Source organism: Mastomys coucha, unplaced genomic scaffold, assembly GCF_008632895.1.
Source record: "Mastomys coucha isolate ucsf_1 unplaced genomic scaffold, UCSF_Mcou_1 pScaffold9, whole genome shotgun sequence".
In the NCBI taxonomy this organism is placed as follows: Eukaryota; Metazoa; Chordata; class Mammalia; order Rodentia; family Muridae; genus Mastomys; species Mastomys coucha.
Window position 1 is genome coordinate 59,718,051 of NW_022196915.1, and position 17,604 is coordinate 59,735,654.

The 17,604-nt window shown below is 36.4% G+C and overlaps 1 protein-coding gene across 1 annotated transcript in view; it reads right to left on the minus strand.

The window, feature by feature from the left end:
- Rb1 (RB transcriptional corepressor 1) overlaps positions 1-17,604 on the minus strand; it is a 141,419-nt gene that overhangs the window by 93,547 nt on the left and 30,268 nt on the right. The window contains exons 3-6 of the mRNA XM_031362507.1: positions 14,293-14,408; positions 10,638-10,757; positions 3,090-3,128; positions 1,978-2,045 (exon numbers count right to left, since the gene is read on the minus strand). Of these exons, the coding sequence (XP_031218367.1) occupies positions 1,978-2,045; positions 3,090-3,128; positions 10,638-10,757; positions 14,293-14,408 (343 nt within the window). The remainder of the gene's footprint in view (positions 1-1,977; positions 2,046-3,089; positions 3,129-10,637; positions 10,758-14,292; positions 14,409-17,604) is intronic.

Here is a 17,604-nt window from a genome sequence, read left to right on the forward strand (position 1 = left end):
AGACTGTTAAATTGATTGTTGTTTTATATCAAACAACTTTTATAATACTTATTTTTATTGTTATACTACTTTATAAATTTTAAGGAATATGACAAAAAAGATATTATAGGTATTGAAGGGGGTCTCTGGGAGGAGTGGGGGTACAAAAAGGAAACAAGAATGTGATTTAATTCTATTTACTTAAAATATGTTTTTAAATGTTAACAAATTCAGATAAATTGAAATCATGTAACTTTTCTCATCATAATGCAATAAGAGTTTAAAAACAAAAAAGTGTTCCAAGATAAATGAATGCAGTATGATACAAACCAAAGATATCCTAGTAAAGATATTAAACCTCAAATTTAATATTCATTTACTTTTATTTTCTACATATGAGCATTTGCCTGCATGTTTGTCTGTGCCCATGAAGGCCAGAGGAGGGTAACAGATGCCCTGAACTGGCGACTGTGAGCCACCATGTGGATTCAAAGCAGGACTCTGGTGCTAGTTTCAACTTTAGCTACTTTAACTAGCCAACTAAGATGCCTTTATCTACTGTGCCATCTCTTCAGACTTAAATCTCAAGTTTAAAAAAGAACTCATCAAGTATTCAGCAACTAAGTGACAGCAGGAACATAAGGGAGCCTCAGATTTCCCAAAGACACATTCAATACTACAAGATAGTTTCTTAAGGAACAAAATGACTCAGGACACACAGTCAAATGCTGTGGACATTTGCCATTAACATGGCAAGCATAGGGAAGATGACAGGAAAAGGCCTAGTTTTTAAAATTCCACAGGTTGGAGAGATGGCTCAGCAGGCAAAAGTGCTTTCCACCAAGCCTGAGGCGCACAAACACACACACACACAGAGAAATACGGTAAGTTCAAGTACGGTAAGTACATGTACAAGATAATGTTAAATCCTTGATAACACAATCCAGCTAGCTAACAAATAAATCAAAATAAAAAACCCAGAAACAGAGAAGCTATAATAAAGTAGTAAGATGGGCACAGAAGGCACTTATAAACAGAATTGAGAGTAAGGGCATATAATAACTATAATTACAGAGGAATAAATGTTATAGTCTTCAAAAATGAAATGAAGACAAGAGAATGTGGTAGTCAGAAGTTGGGAAGAAAGGGAGGAGGATATGTCAAGAGCGATTATTATCATTTTTTTAAAAAGAAGATTGGTGTACAGTGTTGTAGAATTTCCTTTATCTTGTCTATGGCCATACCACCCTAAACATGCCCAATCTCAGCTGATCTCAGCTGCTAAGAGGACAAGGTCTGGCTAGCATTTAGGTAGAAGAACTCCCTCTTCCTTAATGGGACTGTGATGGGATCCCAGTTGTTTTTATCAACACAGTGTACTGGAATATTGTATTCACTGACTACTTATCATGCCTTATTTCCATTTTACTTGCCTCCCATCAATTTCTACTTTCTCCAAGTCAGAAGAAAAAACGTAAGAATTCACCCTGTATTTGGAATAGGTACTAGCATTTAATTAACTACTATACTTTTTCCTTTTCATTATATTAGCATTATCAAAATACAAAGTCTAAAAAAGAAAAGATTCTATTTTAGGAAACATTTTAAGAAACTCCCTGTAAATTATTTCTATTTCTTATTACTTTAATTTTGTAAGTTAAAATACATTTTTAAAATTTAAACTTCACTAGGCCCTGACTTTTATCCCCAGCACTGCCAAAAAAAAGGAAAATACAAAAAAAAAAAAAAAAAAAAAAAAAAAAAAAAAAAAATTAGAGGAGAAAAGGGGGAATGAGAAAGAAATCAAGAGGAAAGGAGGAAATTAAACATTTCTAATGATGTCTTATTACCAAAACTATAAAAATGCTTTACAGTTAATAAGCCATGCAGAGAATACAGTAGGAAGATTAATTAATTGAATAAATTTTTGCACTATTCCAAATGAACAATTTAATCATTGTATTTGACACATCAACATTCAATAACATATTCATTTACCTTTAGCTAGTAAAAAAGTGATCCAAGAAATTTTTAGCACCAACATAGAATTTATTTCAGTAGATAACCTGGTAAACAAATACAAAGCAATAAAAAAAAATTAGACACTGACAAAGTGTTCCAGCTTTACTTTGGGGTAGCTTGTTTTGTTTTTAATTATAGACTAGAGTTAAACAAATACATAACGGAATGCACAATTTACACCTAAACTCAATTTATCCAGTTCATTTGGTGTGCCTACCAAATATTTATTCTAATCTAAAACTATATAAAGCCCAAGGTACATTAATTTGTTTTTAATTACCTTTATACTTGTTTGCTCTGTTTTTCTAATTAAAATCAACGATGTAAACAAAAAAAGATTAAGTGGCTCAGATTTTGTCAACCTAACACTTTGCCTTAATAATTTTTCCATAGAATGATCATTCATTAGAATGGATGGATTTATATCAATTAATATATGCACAATTTGCATGTCTATCAGTCACTTCAATGCCAGTGCATCAGTGGAAATCTCCAGGACTGCTTGACCTATTTACAGAGAAGAACAGTGACATACTATTCCAGGCGGCAATACAAATTTTCAGGATAACTTAGGATTTGTAAATGAGATTTTTTTAATGAGTATGAATATTTTGCCTATATGTGTCTTTGTGCACTACTTGTGTGCCTGGTGCTTGTAGGAGCCTGAAGAGGTCATCACATCCCCACCCACCATGGAACTAGAAATATGAAGAGTTGTAAGCAGCCAAGTGGGGTGTTGGGGATCAAGCCAGGTGCAGGCTTCTGTCCAAACCCTTAATTAAGAATGTATTTGTTCTTATACAAAAATATGCAGACCCTTGTTGATAAAATCCCTGTAATAGATCATTAATAAAAATGTAACGAATGAACTGCATTTTTCTCAGAAAAGTGACAGAGAACACTGAATTCCAGCTAATTGGTTCTCCTTTGCTATATAAGTAAGGCACACATTTTTAGAAGATAAACAATCCAAACAGGATTTTATACCTTAACTTATAAAGTAGCATGTTTTTAATCACCAAAGTAAATGATATGTTTGAGATTAGTCTAGAAAAACAAATTTTAGTGAAAAATTACATGCTACTTACACACTGCTGGGTTGTGTCAAATATATAAGTTCACATGTCCTGAAAGGAAAGAAAGAATTTCAGTAAAATAACAGCTTAAAAAAGCTTTTAAATCCTACTGCAGCATGAGTCCTTGGCCATCTAACAGAAAGTTAAACTGTATCTGCTCACCACAAAGTGACAGCTCACATCAATGTGTTCTGATTACAAAAGAACTGGCTTCTGTCACTCACTTTGAAGTCAAAACCAAAAACAAGACCAGACAGGTCAGTGGGTAACTAATGACTATCTAACCAGTAAGTCATATACATCTCTATAGTTTACCTTATAATAAACAAGCTTTGGCATTGCAATCTTCATAATCCAGAGAACTGTACAAGTAAAATAGGAAAAGGAAACCTCGGTTTGATGCAAACCACTAACATTAAAGCTAAATTATTCCATAAGACTAGTCAATAAAAATCTTACATTCCTTTTACAAAGTGCAGGCCAGCCTTGTAAGGCCAAATCAGACTATGTCATTCCCCAGTGTAAAAGCACTCAGCAACTTTTCCCTGTCTGCAGGGCACAGTCCAAGCTCCCTCCTGCCCAGCCCCCACCCTACCTTTCAGACAGCAGCAGTTCAAAGCACATCCAGTCACTGTTTTGGTGTGCACATGCTTAACACACCTCGTTCCAGTCCCCACTCATTTTCCTTGATACATTTCTATTTCTAATCCTCCAGTCCCCACTCATTTTTCTTGATACATTTCTATTTCTAATCCCTATTCAGCATTTCCTTCTTCTCATTTTCCTTAGTCAAAATCCCCAGGACTGCAGTTACCCTTCTCACCTAATTAAGATACATGATATTCTGCACCATTTCTACTTAAATGCAATACTTTTCAATGCAGCATAACAACCATAACTGCATTTTTCATGTGTACATGTTGTGGCACTGGTGCACATGTGTGCACGTATGTGGAGGCCTGGAATTGATGTCAGGAATCTTCTTAAATTGTTCTTTCATCTTATTCTTTGAGGGTAGGATTTCTTGATCAAACTCAGAGCTCATGGATACAGCAGGGTGCTAACAGTTCATTCTTGATGTGGTTTGTTAATTTGTTTCCAACAAAAGGGCTAACATCATACTTTTTCTTAAAATATATTCAATAAAACACTTCTTATATAAGATCTTAACTGATATCAAATGGTTTGAAGTTTGAATGTGAAATATCCCCAAAAGGATCATACTTGATAAAGAGAGTCACGGGTTGGGGATGGAGTAGGGGTGGGGTGGGAGTTGAGGCTTTAGCAGCCAAGACCTATTTCCTGTTCATGCCCTCTGCTTCCTTCTGAGGGATGCAATGTGATCAGGAACCTCCTGTCCTGCCACCATACTTTCCAGGCCTGCTGCCGCATCTTCCTCACTATGAGAAACTATATCCCTCTGAAACTGTAGATCAGAGTAAATCCTTTCTCCCTTAAATTGTTTTTGTAGGAGTATTTTATTACAGCAACAAAAAGTAACTAAGACAAATGTAAGTATAAGTCATTTAGAAAATGCTGAACTCAGTCAAGCAGATCTATTCTATCAAACTTCTTTTTTTTTTTATTAGATATTTTCTTTATGTGCATTTCAAATGATATCTCCTTTCCCAGTTTCCCCTCTGAGGAAAAAAAAAAACCTGTCCCTCCCTCTCCCCCTCCTCAATAACCAACCCTTTCCAACTTCCTGGCCCTGGCATTCCCCTACACTGGGGCATAGAGACTTCACAGGACCAAGGGCCTCTCCTCCCATTGATGACCGACTAGGCCATCCTCTGCTACATGTGCAACTGGAGCCATGAGTGCCACCATGTGTACTCTCTGGTTGGTGGTTTAGTCCCTGGGAGCTCTAAGGGTACTAGTTAGTTCATATTGTTGTTCCTCCTAAGGGGCTGCAAATCCTTCAGCTCCTTGAGTCCTTTCTCTAGCTCCTTTATTGGGGACCCTCAGTCCAATGGATGGCTGTGAGCCTCCACTTCTGTATTAGTCAGGCACTGGCAGAGCCTCTCAGGAGACAGCTATATCAGGCTCCTGTCAGCCAGAACTTGCTAGCATCCACAATAGTATCTGGGTTTGGTGACTGAATATGGGAAGGATTCCCAGGTGGAGCAGTCTCTGGATTGTCCTTCCTTCAAGGTCTGCTCCATAGTTTGTCTCCCTGCAACTCCTTCCATGTTTTTTTTTTTGTTGTTGTTGTTGTTGTTGTTGTTGTTTTTTTGGTTTTTTGGTTTTTCAAGACAGGGTTTCTCTGTGTAGCCCTGGCTGTCCTGGACCTCACTCTGTAGACCAGGCTGGCCTCGAACTCAGAAATCCGCCTGCCTCTGCCTCCCAAGTGCTCGGATTAAAGGCATGCGCCACCACCACCCGGCCTTTCATGGGTATTTTGTTCTCCCTTTTAAGAAGGAATGAAGTATGCACACTTTGGTCTTCCTTCTTCTTGAGTTTCTTGTGGCTTGTGAATTGAATCTTGGGTATTCTGAGCTTCTGGGTTAATATCCACTTATCAGTGAGTATATACCATGTGTGTTCTTTTGTAATTGGGTTACCTCACTCAGGATGATATTCTCCAGATCCATCCATTTCCCTAAGAATTTCATAAATTTATTGTTTTAATAGCTGAGTAAATGTAGCACATTTTCTGTATCCATTCCTCTGATGAGGGACATCTGGGTTGTTTCCAGTTTCTGGCTATTATAAATAAGGCTGCTATGAACATGGTGGAGCATGTGTCCTTATTACATGTTGGAGCATCTTCTGGGTATATGCCCAGGAGTGGTATAGCTGGGTCCTCTGGTACTACTATGTCCAATTTCTGGAGGAACCGCCAAACTGATTTCCAGAGTGGTTGTACCAGCTTGCAATCCCACCAGCAATGAAGGAATGTTCCTCTTTCTCCACAACCTCGCCAGCATCTGCTGTCACCTGAGTTTTCTATCCTAGCCATTCTGACTGGTGTGAGGTGGAATCTCAACATTGTTTTGATTTGCATTTCCCTGATGACTAAGGATGTTGAACATTTCTTTAGATGCTTCTTAGCCATTCGGTATTCCTCAGTTGAGAATTCTTTATTTAGCTTTGTACCCATTTTTGAATAGGGTTATTTGGTTCTCTGGAGTCTAATTTCTTAAGTTCTTTGTATATATTGGATATTAGCTCTCTATCAGATATAGGATTGGTAAAGATCTTTTCCCAATCTGTTGGTTGCCGTTTTGTCCTATTGACAGTGTCCTTTGCCTTACAGAAGCTTTGTAATTTTATGAGGTCCCATTTGTCAATTTGTTTTGTTTTGTTTTTTTGAGACAGGGTTTCTCTGTGTAGCCCTGGCTGTCCTGGAACTCACTCTGTAGTCCAGGCTGGCCTCAAACTCAGAAATCCGCCAGTCTCTGCCTCCTAAGTGCTAGGATTAAAGACATGCACAGCCACTGCCTGGCCATTTATCAGTTCTTGAAAAAACAAAAAAAAAAAAACAAAAAAAAACAAAAAAGAAAAACAAAAAAAAAAAAACAAAAAAAGCTAATATTTGGGCCTGTGAGATAGCTCAGCGGGTACAGATGCTTACTTTTGAGCCTAGCAATATAAATTTGAAACTGGCACCCACATGGTAGGAGAGAGCCAACTCCTTCAAGTTACCCTCTACTTTCCACAACTGTGCCATGGCATACATATGCCCACATACACAACAAATAAATTATAATACAAAAAATTAAAAGCTATCATGAAAGCACTATTTATGTATTATCTCATTTTATATATTAAATACTTAACAGGTATGTGATGGCTATATTTGATCATCACCTTGACCTTATCTGGAATTAACAAAAATCTAAAAATCCAGATCGTTAGGAGAAGAAAACAAACCTTTAACCCACATCTAGTCTGGGTCATACCTTCTGCTGGGAGTCTATATAAGGAAGAGGAAAGCTTTTGTTCTTTGACTGCTTGTCCTCACCTTGCTAGCAAGTCCATTCCTTCAATGCCATTAGAGCCTACTTCTTCAGGATTCCAACATATGCAGAAGGCCAGCTGAGACATCCAGTCTTATGGACTGAGTGTGCAACTACTGGATTCTTGGACTTTCCATTCATAGTTCCATTCTTAGAATAGCTGGACTGCAGCCTGTAAGTCATTCTAATAAATCCCCTTTAGATATAGATCTATAGATATAGATACAGGTCCATTCTATTAGTTACTATTACTCTGTTACTCTAGAGAGCTCTGACTAATAGGTACTCTCGTTAACTTGATTTAGATATTAGAAAACTAAGTACCCAGGTTAGGTAACTCATTTATCCAAGATTACATAGTATATACTCAAGATCAGGTTAGAATACAGACCTGTGTGACTGCTTCTCCACTAAGGCCTACTATAACCCCCCTTCTCTTTCTCTCATAGATAATATCTTCTGTTCTTGATAGAACAAAAGAAGGATTGGTGGAGAGCTTCTACCCTCTGTTGTAAAGGCACCTTGTACTTCATAATACAGAAAGGCATCTATGCATATTCACTATAAACACCTCATTGTGGATACACTTTAACAGCTGTCTGTTGAGTAGCCCCAATTCAGGTGGTGCTTCAAGAGGAATGTAAAACCCAACTTCAAACAGAGAGATAGTAACAAAGGCAAACTGCAGAAAATAAAGAGAGAAGCACCATCATAGGAATCGCAAGCCAGACCAGAGGGGCAGAGCCTGCTATGGAACACTGACTGCTCCCATTCCATGTCAAGTTTGCTGGCTCTAGACTATAGGAGAGATAACTCTAGGAATTAATGGGTAGTTTCTTAGGCTGTGAGTTCTCTACATCAAGTATATCTCGAAGATTCAACTGGAATGTTGACGGTCATCATGAACTCTCAAACTCTTTGGGAACTGTGATCCTGTATCCTGGACTGGGCTGTAAATAGTGTTGCTTATACTGACCCTTAGGGAACAGGATACAGAAAGATCCAGAGCACTTCAAAAATGCCTATGTCAGTGCTAAAGCTTTTGAATTTCAGTATGTAGTAGTTGCAATATTCTTTTCTGTTCTTATGTAATTTAATCAATTCTCTATAACTTTCTTCTCCCTGCCCTTCCAAACTATTTAAAATGACTCTTCAAAATACAGATACAGAAAATTCTTAAGATTTAGTAGTCTTAAGATTAATATGTATATAAAGAGAAAAATGTCAGCTTAATGGTTTATCACTGCTCTGTTTAGAGAAAAAGAGGGTAAATCACTTAAACAGAATATTCTGTAAAGCCTAAAAATCACGTATGAGATTATTCCTTTTTCTAATACCCTTTTCTACATCTCTCTCAACTCCCAGGATATCAGGCAGTCTATATCAAAGGAAAGCATAATAAACAAACAAATCCTTGAAAACAGAAGCTGATATCAAAGCAGAGTCAGATAAGAAAGTAAAACTACTTGGAAGTATCCAATTAAAATTATTATAGCAGAAATGTAAATGGGTAAAACTTGCAGGGCCCCACCCCTAGACAAATAACAGGCAATTAAGGAATGAGAGCAGGAAGAATAATCGATCTCCCAGGGAGAAGCCCATTAATTGGTTACCCAATACTAAATGGTTAGCCTTTAAATCATATACACACAAGAAACACTAGACAGACTCAGCAGGTAATAATTACAGATTTATGTATATACATGTAACAACAACAAAGAAAATGAGGTGCCAGATTTAAAAGGAAGCAGGAACACAGTGTGGGAGAGGAGGGAAGGTGTAGGAGGAGTCAGTGGAATAAAAGGGAATAGGGAGAAATGATGTAATTATATTTTAATAACAAAAACAGAATAACATTATTATAGCAGATAACAGTAAGCACTGTACCCCAAGTCATTCCTAGCCCTCAAATTCTAGTTCTAGAAATAACCTGATGGTCTTTTTTTAAGGCATTTTCTTTTGTGTAGCATTTTCTTTTGCTCTTAAAGACTCATTTCATTTTTACTTATATGTATGTGTGTGTGTCTGTTGTTTAGCACATGTCTGTGCAAGTATCCTGCAGAGACCAGAAGCTGAAGTTACAGGTGGTTGTGCGTCACCTGAAGTAGGTGCTGGGAGTCGAATTCTGCACGAGCAGTAAGCATCTTAACTACTGAGCCATCTCTCGAGCCCACCAGAATTTTTTAACAACTGGTTCATGGATAGGAAACCTCTACTAGAACTCTAGCAAGCTTCTTTTGAGTCATTTCATGCAATGCACTAGAGGCTTGGATTTTTCCCTTTTTCTCTGTCACAATCATAGTATACTGTGATTTATATATTTAACATTACAAGTACTTCTTCACACTGTTATTCTTCATCAAAACTAGCTTATAATTGTTTAATTATAATTATGATAGTTAAAATATTCAAAATCTAGTTATAAAGAGCTCATTTCTAATTTTCAGATATCTAAACAGTATCATGACAGAAATCTTTGAACTTTTTCATATTTGGGGCCATAGTCTTATGAAAAATAAGATGACATTCTACTTAGAAAGACTGCTTCTGAAGTCCAGGAACTGAGCTGTCTGAGCTGAACTGAGCACACTGCACTCAACTCAACTGCACTGAACTGAACTACTCCAAACTGAACTATTCTCTCTCCCTTCCTGCTCTTTTAATAGCCTCTCTTTCCTGTCTGTTCTTGCAAGAGTTGGGCATGTCCTATCTCTGACTCATTCTGTCAAATCTTCCTCTGATTTGTCACTTTGTCTGTCCCTCAATTAACTGGAATCAAAGGAGTGTACTAAGAGTGTCTGCACTCCAGCCAGAGGGACCACAGATGTGCACTAACAGATTCCAGCTGGATCATGTCTTTGGATGTGATCTCTTGTCAGAGCAATCATGTTGCTGAATTAAAATTCTTTTACAAGAACTAATTGCTTCTGATGGGGGAATGGCCAGGGAAGGACTCAGTTTTCTTTAACGTGAGATCCACCGGGATTTTGACCATGCTCCAGTGAGTACATGGGTAACACAAATTGTGCTTCTTTGTTTTTTCTTCTTCCTTTTCTTCTTTGTGGGGAGAGAAGTCCCAAAGTGGGCAGGACTGCAAAGTGAGAGGGCTTGGGGTACATGATGTGAAATTCCCCAAAAATTAATAAAATATTATGACCAACTGTAAGCCACGCTTAGCCATGCTTTCCAGCTGAACAGTACAGACAGAGTCCTCCAACTCCCACTGGGAGCACAGACCACACCTTCTATGGACAATACGGTTTCTTTCTAAGCTGGAAGAAGTTAAAATTTAGATCGCTACTTAGAACTACAAGTTCTACTAGACAAAATGAAAAGCAAACTCAAAATCTGAATAAGTAAATGACATAAAAGGTTAGCAAAAACAGTTAATTTGGGGCAAACATTCAGAATGTTTATAAACAGCTGTACAATTACCTAGGAATTAATAAAGAAATAATAGCAAAATGGATAAGGCTAGGGGACAATACTTAATACTTCTATTACACATTAGACAGTTCCCAAATTGAAGTAAAGTATCAAGGTATAAAAATAAAAAACAAAGAATGAAAGTGCAAACTTAGTAAAACTTTTCTCTTACCGTTCTAATTTGCTGTAGAGTGCACATAACACATTATACTTCTTCATTAGTCTTGACATAGCATTATCAACTTTGGTACTGGTATCAATTTCTTTTAATAAGTCAAAGAATTTATAGACACTACATAAAATAGAAAAAGAATATATGAGTAGCTATCAAAATTTGCTTTATTTCATTTTCAAATCATGTGCATTTCAATTCAAAAGACTGCTAGCTCTATACTAGATCTCTCTGTATTTGTTTTTGCATTCTATTAGAAGCAACCCAGGCCCTAGTATCTACCTACCCCTGACTATATTTATTAAAAGTTAAGAAAACAAGAAAAGCAGGGACATAAAATATGTATATTTGTTCTAAATATATATGTATGGGTTTTTAAATTAAAATTATTATCAATTGATGCATAAAAGCCCAAGAATTGTACATTTTTGGGGGAGTATCATGTGATGTTTTCATACATGTAAACATCACATAACAAAGATAAACATACAAATCTCTTCAAACATTTATTACTTGTACAAAGCAAAAACATTTAAAATACATTCTTTCAGATTTCTGCAATACATTGTACTTAAATACTAAACAGTCGTCTCTATCTGTATGTTTTTTAAAAACATACAGTTTATTCTGTGCTTCTACTTTCATATTTGAAGCTCTGTCCTTCTATCCCTAAAGCCTTCCAGTCTCCAACAAGGACAGGCTAACTTAATTGCACACTGCCCCCATCCCTTCCCACATCAGGCTGCCCTCCTCACCTCTCTTGTACTATACCTCTCTATATTAAGTCCCCAAAACACACTGCTTGGTCTCTGGCACTGCATCCCCAGGCTGTTCTGCCTGTGTCAGGATGCCCAGCCCGTGATGATGAGCCCCACCACACGAGTGTCTACCTCACCTTGCTCTGATAACTTTTCTCACCGCTTAGCATTTCCTCATCATATACGCACTAATATTCTTTGTCTTACCAAAAGCTTCATGATTGAATATTTAGAGAAAAAAAGTGGAAAACTGGCTAAAATTTTAAATTGTTAAACAACTTCTAGTAATTCTTTTATTGTTTTCTATAAAAATTAATCTTCAATATACATATTTTCAATAGGACAGTAAAGACAGACGTGGTCAGATAAAACTCATATCAATTATCGTCTTCTCTTCTTCCTCCTACTCTGACACAAGGTCGCAATACATAGCCCTGGCTGACCTGAAATTCACTATGCAGACCAATCTGGCCTTAAACTCACAGAGATCAGCCTGCCCTACACCATCACACCTGACTTCATACATTAATTTCAAATTAGCTTTGTATATAAAATTGTATAAAAGCAGCTAAGTAGAGCAAGGAATAGTCATTACAACTATTATAGGTTGTGCAAAGCAAAGCCAGGTAGTATAGTACATGTCTATGGTCCCAGCACCTGGGAGGCTAAGAAAAAGTACTTAAGGCCAGGAGTTTGAGACCCACCTGGGAAGTTCAAGGTTGCACCTCAAACTAGCCAAACAAAAAAGTCTGAGACAGTCAGCAGGAGGCAGAAAAGCATGTGACAGAGGATATTACAAAGTGTTCGTGCCAAGAGGGGTAAAGTCGTGTCGGTAAGCTATGTGGAAAGTAAAGAAGGATGCAGGAATGGCAGAAGACCGCAGAGATCAAGACACTGACTGGAAACTGTTTTGCACTTCCATCAATACAGTTTAGGAAGTTAGTGAGAAATGCTAAAGTTAAGTTAAACATGAAGGACTTTGGTCAAAGGATGAACTGCATTCTCTCATGGGCCTTTGCTTTACAATTTATTTATGCTGTATTGGTTAGAAGGAAAGAGGGAGAGGATGAGAGAAAAGAAGAAAAAAAAGAGTTCATCATGTAAATTTGTAGAATCCAGAAAAAAAGAAATCAACCTCAGAGTAGTGTACATACACATGAAGAGTACACCAGTGCATCTTGGGAGTCACTGAACACTGTGGGGAGCCGCAGCTGCTATATATATATATATATATATATATATATATATATATATATATATATATATATATATATATATATATATATATATATATATATATATACACACACACATATATATTGAACACCTGGTCTCCGGCCAGAGCAAAGAGCATTGAGATAAACAAGCCTTAGTTGGAAAAGCTGTGTGCCTCTAGTTTATGATGCAAGCTGGCATGATTTCCCGCAGCCTATTGTGCTTTGCCACGTAGCTGATGCTGATTGGGACCAGGGAAAGTATTTAACCCACAAGGGCTGGGGGCTGGAGAGAGAATAGAATTAGGGGTAAGTATGTAAGGATAGATATAGATATATATTTAATTAGGGCCGGTGATGGGTTATGTAAGATTTAGGAGTAAGTATTTAGAATTGGGGCTGGTAATGGGATAGAAGAGAAGATGTAGATATAGAAGTAAGATGTAAGGATAGATGTAAGATATAGAATTAGGAATAAGTATGTAACTAATAAGATGTAACTAATAAGATGTAAGTAGTAATAAGATATAAGAAGAAGATATAGAAGAATATAAAAGAAGCTAGCTAGAGAAAAAGAAATAAATATGAAGGTTCCTGATTAAACTGCATGGAGAAGGGCTTGGTGTTTGCCTCCTTACTTCTAACTGGATGGGTAAGGCGGCCGACAGAATACCATGGAAACTAAATTGTTGTAACATAGCTGTCTCTTTTTAGGGTTAATTTAAGACAGGGATGGGAAATCAGCGCCTTTGGTATTAGAGGCATTGACTCTTGTGAACCCTTTATGTTATTTATATGCGTGCTCTCTCTTTCTTTCTCTCTATATGTATGTATGTATGTATGTATGTATGTATACACACACACACACACACAAAGCCTTTGTTTTCACACTTTATTTAAAGGCAATAAAAAAGTGCTATAAAGTATCATGACTTAATCTACTTAGTTTAAGTAAAACACCAATTACATTGAATTATAGATTAACTCACTGAAGATATATGTCTATTTACCAATCTGGTAACATTATTTACTGCTGTATTTTGTAAATATCTTACAAATGAAATAACATAAGTCCTGTGTGTTTGTTTAAGATGAAAATCTATAAATTACTAGAGAACAAATTAATATACATTTAAAGCTAAAAAATGTTAAGAAATGCCTGGGTCAAGGGTCAATATATGGCAATTTCTATAAAATTATATAATTAAAACATCTCTATCCTAAAGTCTTCAACTTAAATAAAGCTTATCTAAATTTACGTTTTAAGATTTTTATTTTTTTTACTTCTAAGTCTGTGTGTGTGTGTGTGTGTGTGTGTGTGTGTGTGTGCCTGTGTCTTTGTATGGCTATGTTCAGGTGCCCATGTTCAGTTCCCAGCACCCAAGGATGACTCACAGTACCTCTAACTCCAGTTTAAGGACTCTGATGCCCTATTCTGGCCTCTTCAGGCACTGCACATGGTATACTTACCTGCAGGTGAAACATAAAATAAAAAATAATAAATTCTTTAAAAAAATAACCCCCCCAAATTAAATAAACTAACCCCAGTAGAGAATTAAAATCCATTATTGGTCCCACATCCCTTATATTAAATGTAATTTTAGCATTTGCACAACTTCTTAATGTGTATTGAAGTGTTAGAAGCCCTTTTTAACGTCAGGACTTTTCCTTCAGAGCTTTTACCTGGTTTCTATGCTTTTCTGTAGCTCAGTGAAAGTGAATGGCATCTCATCGAGGTCAACTGCTGCACTGAAGATGCAGATGCCCCAGAGCGCCTTCTTCTTCTGAATATATCCTTCCTAGGAAGAAAACCGTTCAAGTGTTTTATTAAATCGGCTGCACACTGGATACCATGTTAAAATTGAATTACATATATTTTCTCATTAAACATAAAATGTAATTTTAAATTCTTATAATGGCATATTTTATATTAATATAACAAACACTCAATTTTTATTATAAGGAAAAAATTAAGAGAAGGTTCAAAAAGTTAAATGACTATTTCCTTTGGAAACTCTGAGTAAGTTAGTTATTTGAAAGTTTGTTTTCTCAGTAGTCCAGTATCATTAAAACCACACTAAAAGATTCTAGAATTTTAGACTTGGTTTTTCCAGGAAAACAAAAGCTGATTTCCTTCTCAGAGTGTATATATGTCTTTTGCTCTAATTCATCCATTTTTATTTCCCTTTGTTCAGTCAAGAATTTTCTGGCCTTGTGCAATTTCTCAAGTAACCCACTTGTACAATGGATTACATGCACACCTTACTTTATTTTTTTTTTTTATTTTTTTATTTTTTTTGGCTTTTTCGAGACAGGGTTTCTCCGTGTAGCCCTGGCTGTCCTGGAACTCACTCTGTAGACCAGGCTGGCCTCGAACTCAGAAATCCGCCTGCCTCTGCCTCCCAAGTGCTGGGATTAAAGGCATGCGCCACCACCGCCCGGCTACACCTTACTTTATAAGGCTTAAATGAAACTATGTTTAAACCCTTGACCACAGTCCAGCACACATTTAGTAACTGATGAGCAATGTGTAACATTGTAGGTAAACTATTTTTTAGTGTGCTCCCCCTCAACAATATATGCCACCCTCTAAATGTATGTTTTGTAGGTAAAGTCTGGATCATATTAAGACGGAATAAAATGTCAGATTATCTATGGTCCAATAAGCAAGTAGAACTATTTCCTGAGGAAACAGATGTTAGACACTTTACACATTTGTGCACATCTCATGTACCAAATGAAGAATGAGAGTATCTAGATTATCAAATGATTGTGGATAATAAATAATTCTCTACTGTCCAACGATAAACTTTTCCTTCTAATATAATTACTTTAAAATATAACTATACATCCAAAATACTTTAAATTAAATGACAATATTGACGATTAGTAAGGAAGAAGTGTAACAAGACAACTGGATACCAATGAGAAGTGGTAAAATGGCTATGATCATTTTGAAAAACAGGTTTGGATGGTTTTTATATATTTAAATGAACATTTTCTATATTACTTAGAAATTCTATCCCCAATATTTATGCCCAGAAGAAATTCAAATACTGTTAACTAATATAATCCCAAACTAGAAACCAATCAAATACAATAGAAATAGAACCAAACAGAAATAACCAAACTGGTAATTCTATAAATAAACTGTAATAGAATTATGCAGCTGATGGCTATCTAACAAAAAAGAGAAGGCCTTAATAAATGTAGCAACACAGATAAGTAAAAATTATTACACTAAGAATAAGTCACCAAAAAAAGAAAAAGCTAGACACAAAATAGTAGCCCAGATTCTGTCCACACATAGTTCCAGAGAAGGTAAAAACTCATATTTTTTTTAAGATTTTATTTATTTATTTTATGTATATGAGTACACTGTAGCTGTACATATGGTTATGAGCTTTCATGTGATTGTTGGGAATTGAATTTCAAATGCCCTGCTCGCTCTTGTCAGCCCCTCTCACTCCAGCCCAAAGATTTACTTATTATTATAGATAAGTACACTGTTGCTGTCTTCAGATACACCAGAAGAGGGCATCAGATCTCATTTTGGGTGATTGTGAGCCACCACGTGGTTGCTGGGATTTGAACTCAGGACCTTCAAAAGAGGAGTCAGTGCTCTTACCCGCTGAGCCATCTCACTAGCCCAAGATTTATTTATTTATTTATGTATATGAATACACTGTAGCTGTCTTCAGACACATTAGAAGAGGGCATCAGATCCCATTACAGGTAGTTATGAGCCATCATGTGGTTGCTGGGAATTGAACTCAAGACCGTTAGAAGTCAGTGCTCTTAACCACTGAGCCATCTCTCCAGCCCGTAAAAATTCATATTTAATGTCAGAAACTAGGTAAGCAGCTACTCAAATCAAGAGGTGAGATACCAGGGAATGACCACAAAGATGGTAGGAGAAACTTCCGGTGTGGTAAAAAAGCTTTTAACCCTTGCTGGTGGTCATTATATGGGAATATATCTCTATCAACTTTTTGAACTACATATTTAAAATGATACAGCTTAATGTAGGAATATTAATGCAATACATTTGATTCAGAAACTGTTACATACTTCCTACTACTGAAACTGAACTATATATGTGTGTGTGTATATAAATATATACATATATATTCTGATTTAGCATTACAATGATATAGTCTTAGAAAAAAACATCAACTTTTGCCTAAGTTTTTAATTTTTTTTGAGATTTTGATATAATATATCATTCCCCCTTCCCTTTTCTCCCTCAACCCATTCCATGTACCCTCACCCCTTTCAAATTCATGGTCTCTTTTTCATTAACTGTTGCAAATGTGTATTTATGTATATGTCTACATGTGTTCCTAAATACATAAATACCTTCTCATTTTGTACTTTACTTGTAAGTGCATGTTTTAAGGGTTGACTATCTGGTGCTGGATAACCCATTAGTGTTCTCTTCCCTGGGAGAGACTACTTGGCCTTCCTCAGTATCCCTTAGTTACCTGTAGATGTGATGTAAGACTGAGGTCCTGGAAGCTTCTCCCTTCCATGTTAGCATGTCTTTTGGTGTCCTCCTTGTTGCCTATGTTTCTTAATAAGGCTAATTTCTTAAAAACTACTAAGATATGAAAGCTGCTTGCCTCTATAAGTAACTTCTTAATCTACACTTGTGGAATTTTTAAGTGTACTTATCACACTTCCTGTTTGCTTCTTTGCCCCTAGCCACCTACCCCGAGGACATAACTGTCCTCGATATACCTGCTTATAGCTACTACAGTCTTTTCTAAGAAAACTCTCACATTCGTAGTAACTAAAGATGATAAAGTTATTATATTGTTTATTAATTTATTAAACACCAGAAAAAGGCCTCACCATACCAGGCAAACTCTCTAACACTGAGCTACATCCCCTTCTCTAAAAGCCTCAAACTTTATTAGAATAAAGCTCTACCACTGAATTATACCCTGTCTGCTTTGCATTCTCTCTCTCTCTCTCTCTCTCTCTCTCTCTCTC